The sequence below is a fragment of the Corvus hawaiiensis genome, chromosome 21, assembly GCF_020740725.1.
Source record: "Corvus hawaiiensis isolate bCorHaw1 chromosome 21, bCorHaw1.pri.cur, whole genome shotgun sequence".
NCBI classification, from domain to species: Eukaryota; Metazoa; Chordata; class Aves; order Passeriformes; family Corvidae; genus Corvus; species Corvus hawaiiensis.
In genome coordinates this window covers 10,685,591-10,700,103 of record NC_063233.1, presented here as the reverse complement: position 1 = coordinate 10,700,103, position 14,513 = coordinate 10,685,591, and the positions used below count along the sequence as shown (strand labels likewise).

Sequence of the window (14,513 nt, the reverse complement as noted above, 5' to 3'; positions counted from 1 at the left end):
GAGCACCCTCCCAGCCACACCAGGCTGAGCTCTTCACCCTCACCTGTCCCTACACCATGGGGCCAGGAGATGTCTTTCTCCTTTATTCTATGTTGGGATTCATATTCCTGCTCTGTCATCCTACAAAGAGCCCCAGCCCTGACGGAGCAGCCTGACCCTGTCGTGAGGAGAGGACTGAGGGGTGCCCAGCGCTTGCCCCAGGCTACCTAATCAGTGTCCATAGGGAACAGAGTTTCCTGCTCCCCTTTTGGACCGCTTCCAGGCAGTCCCAAGCTGATGGCCAACATCCAGGATCCGGCTGGGTGTGACCAATCCCACAGCGGAGGGTCCCTGAGCCGGGAGGAGAGGGAAGTGCTGGGCCATCCTCAATCCTTCCCAGCAGTGTTTGCCTTCGTGGGATGATTAACTGAAACCAAACAGCCCGAGGGAAACTGTAAACAGAGCGAAGGGCAGGAGCCCCTCTCCAGGTGGCCACGGCCCAGTGTTTGTGGAGAAGGGCCAGAGCTGGCGGCACACTGGCAGAAGTCAGCCGGACTTTCACCCTCCGCTGCCCGCGGTCGCTGAGGGACCCTTGCACAAGGACCAGCGGGTGCTGCTGCCCGGGCACGGGGGCTGCGAGTAGCGGTGGTTCTGGCACAGACAGCCCGGACGTGTCCACGGACAGATCTTCCTGCCGCATCCCGGTGTGCCGGGAGCGCGGGGCAGATGCGGAGCTGCGGCACAGATGCCTTCGGTAGTCCCCCTCCTGCTCGCCCTGCCTGCTCTCTCCGGAGGAGCGGCCCTGGCTCAGCAAAGCCCTGGGCTCCAGCCCCCAAGCCGGGGGTCCCCGCTGCCCCGGTCCCTCCATCACTAGGTGGCAGCCGACGGTAAGGAATGACAGCTCCGTCCGGCCCCGCCGCAGTCGCGGGCGGCTGGAGGGTCTCCCTGAGCCTCCCTTCCTGCGGGGGTCCTCCCTGAGTCCCCCTGCCCCCTTCCCGGGCAGCGATGGGCACCGCTGAAGGCTGTATTAAGAGGAGGCTTGTAAAAGAGGGAGAGTGACTTCTTACACGGGCAGACAGTGATAGGATAAGGGGCAACTATTTTAAACTAAAAGAGGAGAGATTTATATTAGATATTAGGAAGAAATTCTTCCTTGTGAGGGTGGGCAGGCCCTGGCACAGGGTGCCCAGAGAAGCTGTGGCTGCCCCTGGATCCCTGGAAGTGTCCAAGGCCAGGCTGGATGGAGCTTGGAGCAACCTGGGATAATGAAAAGTGTCCCTGCCCATGGCAGGGGGTAGAAAAAAGATGAACTTTAAGGTCCCTTCCAACCCAAACCAGTCGGGAATTCTATGACTTGCAAGAGGACATAGTTACCAGGGAAACCTCAGAAGACACTGTCTTGTGTCCCGTGGGTCATGGAGTGCTTGGGAGCACATCTCTGATGCTCCTCACACAGGAAAGTTGAGTGTTCAGCAAAGGGCAGAGCAAAGGGAGACAAGGCTGGACTGGGGAAGGAAGTGCAACCCAAATCTGAAGGCTGCAAGAGGCCCAAATCCTCCCCGGCTCACAGGAGGCCTGGGGAAGGGTGCACAGAGATGTCCCTGATGGAGGCAGGATGGGACTGGCTCCATCTTTGGCCCTGGCACTCGTGTCCTCTCCCAGTTTGTCCCTTGGCACTCATCACCCATCAGAGCTGGAGGGCAGCTGCCAAGCTGCCAGTGTGGCACTGCTGGGCTGCTGATGGGTGGCAACAACCCGTGATGGCCTGTGTGTCAAGACTGGTGCTCAGCCACATCTGGGCACATGGGACAGCAAGAGGGATGGATGGCAGAGTGAGAGGGCAGCTGGGGTAGCTGGTTCCCCAGAGCTGTTCTCTGGGACATCCCTGGGGATGGCTGTGCGGGTGCAGAGGCGGAACCTCCACCTGACTGGGGTGGCACTTGGAGCAGCATCTCAAAGTGGAGATGGCACAGCCCTATGTCCACCTGGGAGCTGTGTCAGCACCCTCGGGTTGGGTGTCGGTGTGCCACTGGATGTCCCCTGCGTGCTCCGAGCCGCCTGGTCTCTGCGTCTCCAGCCAGAAACATCAACCAGGCATCTCCGTGCCCGGAGATGTGGGGACACATCTGCCCACACATGTCTGTCTGCACGGCTCTTCCCTGCCTGGTCCCTCCACCCCAAAACCCCGGGAGCCCTTCCCATGCATGCCGGGGGGGCGATGCCGCCCTGTCCCCGTCCCGGCGCTCGCCCGGTGCCCGAGCCGCCGCTCGGCTGCCCGGCCGTGCAGATGCTGCTCCGCCGCGCCGGGTCGCAGCCTCCACCCTCACGTGCGTCGGCTTTTTGTGTCCTTCTCGCTGCGGGTCGGGCTCTACCCCGTCCCTCCCGCCCCTCCGCCGCCCGCGCCCCCCGGCGCAGCCCCCACCGGGGCCAGCCACACACACAAGTGAACTTTTCTGCGTTTTCCAGCAATTAAAAAGAATAAAGCAACAGTTGTCTCCAGGCAGGGCATGGATCCTGGTGACCCTGATTTTCTGTGTGGCTGGGCAGGGTGAATGGGGCTATTGAGACCCCGATGACTGGCATCTCCACTCCAGGATTGTCTCCCCTTCCAAGTCCCCCTCCCCGCGCTCTCCTCCTCCCTACCCTCCTCCTCGCTTTTAATTTCCTTCCTGCAGAGAGCTGCTCATCCCCTTCCCATTGGCCAAAGGCCTGAAAGGGAATGGAGGAGACAAGGGAAGGATTAAAGACGCTCTGCTTAGGAGCAGGCAGCCTGAATACAAGATGCACCGGCTGGGAAAGAATGGAGGCTTAGTGGGGCACCAGATCAGACCCGCCTCCGCCGCATTCAGCCCGACCTGCATTCCTGCATTGCTAAGCAGGGACCTTTCTCCCCGGCCAACCCCTCGGAGAGACGCCCCGGACCCCTGTCCCACCTGCTGCCGCAGGTAGACCGGCCCAGGATGGTCCCACCACGCTCCTCGAGGTGCAGCCACGATGGAAGACAGCGGTGCCGCGGTGCCTGAAGGTTCCCTGGGTCAGCCCGGCCAGTTCAGGACACAGTGTCCCCAGCCGGCCCCACGAGGATGAGGAGGCAGCTGGGGCAGCCCTTGGACTAGTCTGGGAGCAATGTGGGGCAATTCGTGTCTCTGGGACGTTCCCAGCCCTCGCCCCAGCAGAGCTGTGGGGCTCATCCTGCAGGGCTGGAGACGTCAGAGCACAAGGGAAGGCTGGAGCCTGCAGTAGGGTGGGGTCTGCTAGACCTGGAGAAGGGCTGGGGCACTTCCAGCCACAGCCTTGGCAGCAGAATTGGTGGTGCCCCACTGCTTGTTAACTGTGCTGTCTCTTAGAAGACCCCCCACCTGCAATGGTCAGGATGGAGCCCTGGTGACCGCATAAACACGAATGTAGGAGCCCCGGGTGGGATATGGCTGAGCCCACAGAGGTGGCCTGTCAGGGCAGCCTTGATCACCTTCCAGACTCCTCACTGTACTGGTGCAGAGCAGGATTCAGGCACTGAAAGACAGCAGTGTGCCAGCTGAGACGCTTCAGGGTGCCCAGGACACCTGGGATGGCTCCAGAACCTGGGGTAGAGGCCAGGAAGGACATGCCAGGACATCTCAAGCAGTAAAACAAGCTTAGGGAAGCTCTATGTGCTGCCAGCCTTCCCCTTCTTCCACAGTGGAACCCAGATGCCCCCTCAGATGGACCCCCACGATCAGAGCTGAATCCCACCCCACTGACCGAGCTGTGCAGGAGGGTCCCAGGCACTGCTGCCTCCTGAGCATCACAGGTGACCATCTCATGGTCTCCATGGTCCAGCTGACATCACTCAGACAGCTTCAATCCTAGCATGTTAAATCCACGAATTTAAAAGATTTTTCAGTATCTGGTACTAAAAGCCCCATCTCCTGGAGTTCTGTGATTCCAGCAGAAAATTAGTCCCTGAGAAGAGCATGAAATCCTTCCTGGAGGTGAGTGTCCATTTCCATCCCAGAAGGCAGAAGAAGAAAACGCCCACCTATTTTTCCTCCAGAGATGAGTCCCATCCTTTCAGGCATCCCACCACCAGCCTCAGCAGTTGATAGGGAGCCCACTGCATATGCACCTCTAACCCTGCCTCCTCCTGCTCAGGGAATGAGATCTGTGGTCTTTGCACCAGAAAGCTGCTCTGACTTCAGGGTAAAATAGGCACAGTGGGTATGAAATCATCAATTTTGGCAAAAGGGATCTCTGTTACCAGCCCAAGGCACCCTCTGTGCTGGAAGGCACCAGCTGTGGTGACACAGCGGTGGCTGGTCATTGCTCGGGGGCTGGTGGGCACCACCACAGCGCCCTTGGCTGTGCCTGGCCCTGCAGGAGCACTCTCCCTCTTCGCCCATCACTAGGATCAAGTGACCTGCCCTTGCCTGGGAGAGATCTTCACCACCCTCAGGTCTGGGTGTCCCCACTGCCCTGTCATTGCTGTAGCACTCCCCAGCACCGTCAGAGGGCAGGAGGCGTGGGAGGCCCCATCTTGCTGCACCCCCAGGCTCCAGTGCAGCCCCCAGCACTGCCTGCAGGAACCAGGGGCTCCATCCCACTGGAGAAGCCCAAGAGTCCCATGTGGGGAAGAACCCTGGATCTCAGGGGAAAGGCAAATGCTCTCCCTGTGCGGTGCCAGAGGCTTTTGTCCTCCCTCCGCCGAGCCCAGGGGCCGGAGCCGGGCGATTCCCAGCCCGGCGGGGATGGAGAGCCCTTCCCTCCGCCCGGCCCCGATGGAGAGGGACCACGGGGCTTTCTCTTTAATGCAATGCTATGAATACTCGGGGTCTTTCTGCTCGCTGTTTAATGGATTTGAATGTGAAAAGGTGGTGGAGTTGGGAAGAGGGGAAGAGAGGGGGGAGGCCAGGCCTCTTTGTTCGGGGATGCTGCTCCAGCCTTGGATTTATTTAGCATTTGGAGGGCTCTGGGGTCTTTCTCTCCTCCCCAGCCCGGCAAAGGCTCGCTCCCTTTTCTGCCTCATGCTTATTAGCATAGCAGCTGCTCAGGAGAGGGGCTAGGCAGGAGAAAAGGATCGAGGCGTCCGGGAAATGAATAGGAGGGAAAAAAATAGCTTAAAAGGACAGAGGCTTTGAATGAGGGGGAGCAGTGAGTGGAAAATGGGACGGGGGCGGCTCAGAGTTGTCACCGTAGCTGTGAATGTGAGCAGGGAGCAATGTGGGGACCCACTGGGGATAGGCTCCCTGTCTGGGCACTGTGCCGGGGGTCGAGGCCCAATCCTGGCACTGTGGAGTGAGGGCAGGGCTGCCCTGTGCCCGCCAGATCCTGGGCACAGGCGGGCAGTGGGTGCTGAGCCAGCACCTTCCTGTGACCCCAGCCCAGCTCCCTCGGGCCACCAGGTGCCCCAGGTCCCTGAGCAGGGCGTTGGGGTCCCCCATCTGTGACCTCCAAGCGAGGGACCCAGTGAGTGTCACTGCACCTGCCAGTTCCCTAAGGGTGTTGGGCTGCTGGAAAAACCCAACTCCTCTCCAAGGGGCAGACTGGGCATGGGATGGGGCACCCAGGGAAACCCTCAGGGCACACTGCAACCAGTGCCTCCAGCTCCTGCACCCACTCCAGGGAAAGCCCTCCAGCCACTCAGTGACTGAGTGGTTTAGACATAATTAAAGGAAATCAGGAGTCCAGGGAGCTGCCACCCAGCTCCTGCCCCAGCTGGCGGGATGACCACATGGAGACATCAGAGTCTAGTCCAGGGCAGGAAACCCTGAGGGCTGCACACATTCAGAGCCTGTTTGTGCAACTGCATTCATGTGTGAGAACATTGCTGGGGACTGCACATGGGTGAGAAGGGATTTTCCACCTGGAGGAAACAAGGTTGCAGTCTTGGGGAGAGAGGGGGCTGCAAAGTCACCACTTCCAGGCAGAGGCTCTCCTTGGTCACAGGATTCGTTCAAAGCCAGGATCTGCTCATTGTGCTGTCGTGTTTCAGAGCACAAACCATCAGTCCCAGGGTGCTGCTCAGGCTCCATGTGAAGGCTGAGCCTCAGCTGCCCCTCAAATGCACCACAGCAGAGCCACGGAGTGCTGGCCAGCCAATGTCCCCTCTGTCCACGTCCCCTCCAGCCAGTGCTGCGCAGGGCTCTGCTCACTGGGCCCACTCTGCCACTGCTCTGTGCTCATGCCTGGGTCCTCCATGCCCCACTGAGGAGGGGTCAGCAGAGCCACAGCCATCCTACCGGGATAAACATGCAGCTGGTTGGGGAATCTTCCCTTTCTGGGGAGCCTCCTCCTAAAAAGAGCCAGGAGAACACCACCAGCTCAGCTGGGCTGAGATCTGCCACCACCTGACAGTGCTGCTGGAGGTGCTGCTCTCCTTGGCTTGCCCCCAGAGTCTGCTCCCAGCCACAAGAATGCTCTTGGGAGTCAGGCTGAATGAGGAGTTTCCAGTTAAAACAGTTGTCCCAACCATCCCTGACCCCATCATCCTTCCAGCTGTCCAGCTTTGCCTCTCTCCATTCTTCTACCCACCCCTTACCCATCCATCCCATCAGGCCTCTATTCCCCATCCCTCCCCAGTGATCCACCCAGGCCCCCTGCCATCCCTCAGTTCCTCCAGCCAAGCACCTTCCACCCTTCCAGACCCAAATCCTATCCACTGTCCTCCCCAAAACCACGACGTTGCCCTGCTTGACCATTTATTCTCAGGAGGAGAAACCTGTTAACAAAAAAAAGACAAAAATTCCACCAAACCTACAGGTCTGTGTCCCACCCAGGGTGAGACCCAGAGGTCACCTCTCCCTGGGCAACCCAAGATGGGTGCTCGTGGTGGCAGAGGAACATGGCAGCTGAGGAGCTTTTGGGAAGAGGTTCCTGCACAATGGAGCAGTGTCATTCCTGGGAGCACTTGCTGCAGCAAGGAGAAATGGGAGCTGCCTGCACTGTGCTGGTACATCCCAGGCCTGGGAGCATCCCGGGGAGGACGCAGTCCTCTAAGCATGGGGGCCTGTACAGTGGCAGTGATTTCAGGGCATGGGGGATGGCACTGAAAATCCCACGCTCACCTCATGGCAGTGTGTGAAGCTCGTGTACACCCCAAGAAGAGCAAAAAATTACTCCATGCTGCAGGAATGGGGTGACCTGGGATGGATATGGGGGACAGGACCTCTGCACCCAGTCCCAGCACCAAATACTGCAGCAGCTTTGGGTCACCAGCAAAAACAGGCTGAAATCATGAGCTGTCCTGTCCTGCATGGTGCTGCTGACCATCCATCCATCCATCCATCCATCCATCCATCCAGACGGAGCCCAGAAAGCTTTGAGAAGGGGCAAAAAGTTCTGAAGTCTGGAAAGGACGCCAGCCTGGCTGGGCAGCCCGAGCCACCAGCTCCTCGCCAGCACCGAACAGAAGTTGATTGTGATTTTTTTTGTTAAAAAAGGTAACTCCTCTTTGGACTGTCGGGCTGTGGCATTATCATAGTCATACAAACGCCCAACAAAGCATCCATTTAAAATGTCCTGAATTTTGATTACAGCCTGTCCCCTCTTGCTCGCCGGCTCGCTGTCTTTCTTTCTCATTCATTACTTACTGTGTTAAGCTCCCTGAAATTCAAATAAAATCCCACCTCCTCCCCCGCATCCATATGCAGCGGCCGATTCAGCGCTGATGGCCGGGCTTGACGGATGAAGGGCAATAGAAGAGAAGACAAAGCTGTCAAACCTCGCCGGGCTGTGTTGACTTCCCATCGCCCCCCAGCCGGAGGGGAGCCCGATCCATCTGGTTTGGAGTCAGCAGCACAAACAAAAGCAAAAGACAATGGCAGGAAGCACTTGAAAGTTCAAATTCTTGCTTTGGTTTCTCTTGGAACAACAGCACCTACGTAATGCGGCTGACGGACAATAACACGCAGCCAGGGACAGGCAAAAATGCCAGAAGAATGCGCTTACGCCACCAAACCATCCAATATTTTTGTGCTATTTGAACAAAAATAGAAAAGAGAAAGAAAAAAAGGGGATAAAAACCCAAGTCTTTGAAGTTCCTAGATTTCTTGGACAGGGTTTCTGCAGAGGAAAGCGGCAAAGTAGGGTGGCCACAGGCCTTGGGAAGAGCCTGGCACCAGGGCAGCTGCTCCCCGGGGTGCTCAGCCCTGGGGTTGGGCCTCAGTTGCGCCCTCAGCACATCCCCACTGCCAGGGCCATCACATGTGGGGAGCATAAAGTGGCTTTGCTGGGCTTGGTTCCAGGGGGGTACCCAAATCAGGGGCTGCTGGAGACCCCAGCCCACCCCATCCACTGTGGGGAGAGGAGCCATGCACAGGAATGCTGCGTTTCCCCAGAAAAACCCCTCCTTGAGGTGGTGGCTGGCCCAGCCCAGCTCTCTGGGGCCCTGGGACAAGGTGAAGGGTGAGAAGCTGCAAGGCTGAGCTGAGCCAGGTGAGCCCAGCTCTGTGACATCCCAATGCAGGCGCCAGGATGAGGTTTTGCAGCATTCCAAGCGCAGAGGGATGAGGCTGGGATGATCCCCACCCGCAGGTGTAACCCCGTGTGCCCTGGGGAGCACAGCCACTGGGAGGCTCGGTGGCACAGGCTGGTGGTCACTGTCACACAGTGCCATGGCAGGAGAGGGGAGCGGTGCTCACCCCACACCTCCCAACACATTTGGAGTCAGCAGCTGCCGCAGGACCCTGGGTGAAGGACCCCCAGGACCACCAGTGGCTGTGACTGAGGGTTTTGGCATCATCTTTTTTCTCCTGCTCAAATCCATCCGAGGCACTCAGATTGTCCACACTGGGCTGCTGCCCGGGCGGCTGTGTGTCCCCAGGGCACCTGGGGACACCAGCTGTGTCTGTGCCAGGCACTGGCCCGTGCTGGCAGCAGATGGCACGGGGCTTGGCACGTTGGAGTGGAGTTTGGCCAACCTGGAAAGGTCACACTGAGCCTTTTCTCCAGGCTTCCTCCCCACTGTGGTTGCAGGACGCCACTCCTTACATCCCTGGGAACCCACACCCAGAGCCAAACTGGGCAGGCACAAAGTTCCCTGGGATTTAGGCATTTGCAGAGCTGGCAGAATTATTGATAGAGAAAAAGCCTCATCCGACCCCCCAGTGCTGCCAGCGAGGGAGGTTTGCCTGCATCCTGCCTTAAAAGCCCTGGCCCTGGGCAGGGCCCACCAGTGCAGGCACGGGGCTGCCTCTGCTCTTCCCCCTTCCCGGAGCAGCCGGTCCTGCCTGGAAAGCCTCCCGAGGAGAAGAGCTCAGCTCCGGCCGCGGGCCCCCTCTGAGCCACGCCAGAGGACAGAGAAGCCTTTGGGGATGGAGAGGCCATGCTGACCCTCACCCTGTGCCCCTTCCTGGGGGCAGCTGAAGACACCACTGAGCCCATCTCCACAGCCCGAGGGGCCGCAAACCCTTGCTGGGGCCCACGCTCGAATCAAAAGGCTGGGAATGGTCACAGGGAGCTGCGGGGTGCTCAGCCAGAGAGGCTGGGGCTGCAGCCCCGAAAATGCACCCCAAACTCCCCAGGCCCAGGACTGGCTGCTGAGCTCTGCCCTCACTTCCTGGGGACAAGTAGCATCTTTAGGAATGTCCCAAACAGCACGTGCCCATCCAGCACCAGGGTTTGGTTTGAGCCATCACCCCTCCACCAGCCTCTGAACACTGGGACGGGGCAACCCAGGACACCCCTGAGTGCAGGGAACTTCCTCCAGCCTGTGGGAAGGGGCCACACACTTCCCCCCAAATCCACCCCAGCCATCCAGCTCCCGGGCTGCATTCAAACCCAGAACAGCTGCAGGTCTGACACCAGAGGAGACACCTGGGGTCCCAGCCAGCCACCCCCCACCACAGGAAACACCCAGCATTGCCAGTAACCACATGGAAAAGAACAAACAAAAAAGCCTTGGTTTGGTTTTTTTTATAAAAAGATCAATGAAAAATTTATTTATAAATTTCGCACTCTGGGGCTACAGGTCTATATCATACACTCAGGAATATGCTGTACTGTACAGACTTTATCCAGTTAGAAATGATCATATAGTGACCCACATACAGCTTCAATATAAGCCTAAAAATTCTTAACATTAATTAACATAATTAAAAAAGGTATTCGCATCTAAAGAAAAATCTACAGAAAAACTCCTTTCTGGAGCAATCTGTGCATCAGCTTCAATGTCTGCTTATTTCACTGACATTATCAATATATTCTTCTTACAAAAATAATAATAATAATTAAAAAGATGACTGCTGGAAGGCAACCAGTCATGCATGAAAGAGCCTCCCCCACCTGCCTCTTTTTTTTTTTTCTTGTACTCCCCGTTTTGGCGTGAAGGGTCAGCAGCACGATGAGCCAACAAGGGGGGTGGGGGGACCCTCATTTCAATTTGAATCAATCTGCATCCCTTTTACTTCTCAGGATCAAGAGAGACGGGGGTGTGGGGGTTGCATAGAAAATTGAAACTCTAGGGACTAGGAAGGGCAGCAGCTTTTCAGTAAAATACAAAGGGATGTAAAAATACATCAACTCACAATTTCAGAGCAAACCCCCTTCCCCGACGTACAGTTTCCCAAAAATCTCAGCGTGTCTAAAGCTCCAGGAGTCTGGAAAGGAACAATACTTTTCTTAAACAACTCACCCAGCAATTCACACAGGAGATTCACAGTCTTAATAGGTATTTTATAAAAATATAAATATGGGTTACATCATGTTGTCTTTACAACACTGGACAGAGCTCCCTTTAGACTGGGTTTATAACCAAGATTTCTTTTTAAAAATCCATCTAGAACTTGGCTTTACAATACACTTTTTAATATCATGTCATAAATGTTATGACATTTCATTGTGACAAATCCATTTACGTAAAAAAAAAAAAAATAAAATGTGCAACCATCTGGTAACAACGATAAAACCTCACTAGGAAAGGTCTTGTTCCCACCCCGTAACTACCGCACAGAAGCACCAGTGGAAGTGCTGGACACCCCCTTCCATGCTCACAGAAAGACTTCGGCCAAGCAGTTCCTTGCAAATTACAGCATTAACAGTAGACACTTTTGACAGGGCTTTTTTTTTTTTTTTCTCTTTTTCTTCTTTAAATCTGGAGCTTTTGAAATCATCTCAAATTGTGGAAGTGGACAAAGAACAAAAACAAACAAAAAACCCCAACAAACCCCAAACAACTGCAGGTGAAACCATCAGAGACAAAGCAGAATATTCAGTGCAATGGGAAATAATCAGGGCAGACTCTAGGATTTTTTTTTTTTTTTTTTTAGTTTTAAGACTAGGAAAAGAAAAAAAAAAAGAACAGCAACAAAAAGCATATATCCCAAACCGTATTTTTGAAACACTCACCACCAGCTCCAAACAAAACCAGGCTCACAATCTTCACCCACAAATATATACAGACATGATAAATAGGTAAGACACAACCCCAATAAACCAGCAGGTAACTATTTTCTTTTCTCTTTTTTAATCGGAATGGTTTGGATGCAGGGAGCGAGAGGAAAGAGCGGGGAGACGGCAGTGATACGGATGGCTTTAGTGCAGACGAGGAGAAGAGGGCTGAAAGACCAGCGGGAGAAAGGAGACTTCTGAACTTTTCCGCATTTTCCAAATGGATGTTCTTGTGCCATAGCAATAAAAAAAGCAGCATTTGCGATTATACGTGCAGTCACTTCAAAATGCGCCTTCGGGTGGCTTGCTCTGCTTCCTCCCTTTCCTTTATAAAGATATATACGTCGGGATATATATCTCCTATAAAAGGCGGGTGAGTGTACGTACGTCAAGTGAATCGTTCTGCATTGAGAAGTGTTATCCAAGTTTCACCAATAGAAAAAAAAATAAAAGTTCCCAAACTCTTTTCAGTAGTTTTCCAGCATCTCTGTAGGCAGCAGAGAGCGCTCGCGCCCCTTTTCTGTGCAAAAGCAAATCCTCTGCCTCTAGAGTTTATTTCACTTTTTTTAAAAAAAGAAAAAAAGTCCAGGATTTGCTAATCCCCCTTTACACACAAAACCACAAGGACTCATTGTCTTTTCCTGGGATCTCACGTGTGCTAAACAGATTCGTGGAGCGGGTGAGGACGCAGACTTTCTTCGGACACCCAAGGAAGAACCAAAGCAGAAAACCCAACGCAAAATCAACCAAACCCAGGAGCAATCGGGGTGAGAAAACCACGTCTGTCATATTCCAACGGAGTCGCCTCGACAGAAAAAGTCAGCGGTGGGAAAACACTGGGAGAACGTTGGAGAGGAGGAAGACTTTGCCACTCTTCCTCGCCGGGAAGGACCGCGGCCGGCCGGGAGCCCCAGCCCAGGGACGGGGCAACGCGCCCGGGGCCGCGGCTGGCACCGGAGAGGGGACCCCGGCACCAGTGGGGGTCTGCGGGGTGGCTTTTGAGGGGCGTTGAAATGAATTCGTTTCTGAGCCAGAACACTTTAAATGGGAGGGTCGGGAGCGAGGGGAGCGGGAAGGGGGATTAAATATTAGCGGGGAGGGAACGGGGGGTGTTAAAGCATCTGCCCAGATGTCAAACTGAAACCGTGAATACTGTGAGTGCAGCCGAGGTAGATGGAGGAAAATAACCACGTTACAGTAGGAAACAACCCTTGGAAGATTAAAAAAAACCAAACAAACAACCAAAAAACTTAAAAATGTAAAAGCGGTGGCGTGTTCTGCGTGGGGCCCCAAATCTTCGCCAAACCCCCCCCCGGGCGGGGGCGGGAGCAGCTCTGGCGGCCGGGGGAGCGGGGAGGGTCCCCGGCATCACCGGGGGAGCGGGAGCCGGCATCGCCGGGGAGCGCGGGGTGGGGGGGACCCGGCATCACCAGACGAGCGGTCCCGGCATCCCCGGAGGAGCGGAGCGGGGGGGCAGCCCCGGCATCACCGTGCGCCGGCGGAGTATTTGGCCTTGGTGATCAGGTAGAGGACGATGTCCTGGTGGCCCCCGAAGGCGGCGATGTGCAGGGCGCTCCAGCCGTCGCGGTTGGCCAGGCGGATGTCGGCGCCGAACTTGACCAGGAGCTTGACGAGCTCGAGGTTGCCGTCGATGACGGACTGGTGCAGCGCCGTCTGCCCCTCGGGCCCGAAGGAGTTGACGTTGAACTCGCAGTTCGTCATGTTCTGCAGCAGCGACTGCAGCTCCTTGGTGTTGCCGCGCCGCACCGCCTCCTGGAACACCCGCTGGCTGGGGGGCGGCGGCGGCGGCGCCGCGCACGGCGACACCTCGCTCTGGCTCATGCCGCCGCCTCGGCCCCGCCGCCCCGCATGGACGGCGACGGCGGCGCCCGCCCGGGCATGCGGCGGCGGGCGGGCGGTGCTGCTGCCGGGGCTGGGCTGTGGTGCCGCCGCTCCGCCGCGCCCCGGCCCCGCCGCCTCCTGCGCTCGCTGCTCCGCTGCCCCGCGCTCCGCGCTCTGCAGCGCCCCGGCCCCGCGCGCGCCTTTTACCCGCCCTTTTATTTGCATAACAATGGCACGGCCGTGACGCGCCGCGGGGGCGGGGCCTGGCGCCGCGCGCCTATTGGCCCGGAAGGGCGGGGGGCGTGGCAGGCACGGGAGGCCACGCCCCCTCCGCGCGGGGAGCGGGACGGGCGCGGGCGCCGCGCGCGCTGCGAGGGAGGGAGGGGGCGATGGGGGGCGCTCCCGCCTCGGCTGCGCTCGGCCCCGCTCGGCCCCGCTCGGCCCCGCTCGTCTCCGTTCCGTTCTGTTCGGGTCCGTTCGGCTCCGGCTCGGCTCGGCTCGGGCCCCCCAGCCGGGACCCGCAAGAATGGCGGTCACCACGGGGCTGCGGTTGCCCTCGATTTGGGGGACCCCTGCTGCTGCGGGTTTGTGTCCCCACGAGCCAACAGGGACAGGTCACGGAACAGAACGGGGCGTTCAGCTCGCGGGGTTCAGCCCCTCTGCGGGCTCCCAGGGGGGGCCGCACCGGGTTTCAGGGACCCACGGGTACGATTGATTTAAGGGGGAAAAGATGCAGCCCCCACTATATCCCGCCAGCCCTGGAGTGGCGCAGTTCGGCTGCCCGGGGCTTTATCCGGGGTCGGACCCGCTGCCCAGCCGATGACCGCATTCCTGGTGCGGGAGCGCTGGCAGCTGTGGACACCGCAGGGAGGTGGGAAAATGGGCAAAAAATCCCAAAAACAGTGCATCAGCCAGAAACGGTGCTGGGGGGACCCTCTGGCGGGGCCCTCTTGCCCCCAATCCTCAGCCCCCCTCCCGTTCCCGTTTGGTCCCCGGGGAGCAAACGGCGGGTCCAGGTGGGAAGCGGCGCTCTCGGGCCAGCTCCCGCCGCCTCCCGGGCATTTGGTCAGCAGGAGCGGGCGGGAGGTGCGCGCAGAGAGGAAGGAGCGTGTCATAAACCGAGGTGACAGCAGCCGCGCCGGGGCAGCTGGGTGGCTAGCTGCTGTCACCTGGCACTGCTGCTGTGTCCTTTTGGGGAGGGAAAGGGAGAAATCGGCCAACTGCTAAATTCAGCCCCAGCCGATGAAATGTGCCATCACGGAGTGTCTGTCACACGGCTGGAGGACAGTGGCCTTGAGCTCCGAGTGTGACTTGCCCCACGGCCTGTTCCC

General features: G+C 57.6%; 1 protein-coding gene across 1 annotated transcript; it reads right to left on the bottom strand.

Moving 5' to 3' along the window:
• Positions 1-9,861: 9,861 nt before the first annotated feature.
• On the bottom strand, positions 9,862-13,231 carry LOC125336802 (NOTCH regulated ankyrin repeat protein). The gene has a single exon (XM_048325857.1). The coding sequence runs from the start codon at positions 13,180-13,182 to the stop codon at positions 12,826-12,828; it is 357 nt and encodes a 118-aa protein (XP_048181814.1). The 5' UTR covers positions 13,183-13,231; the 3' UTR covers positions 9,862-12,825.
• Positions 13,232-14,513: the final 1,282 nt, after the last annotated feature.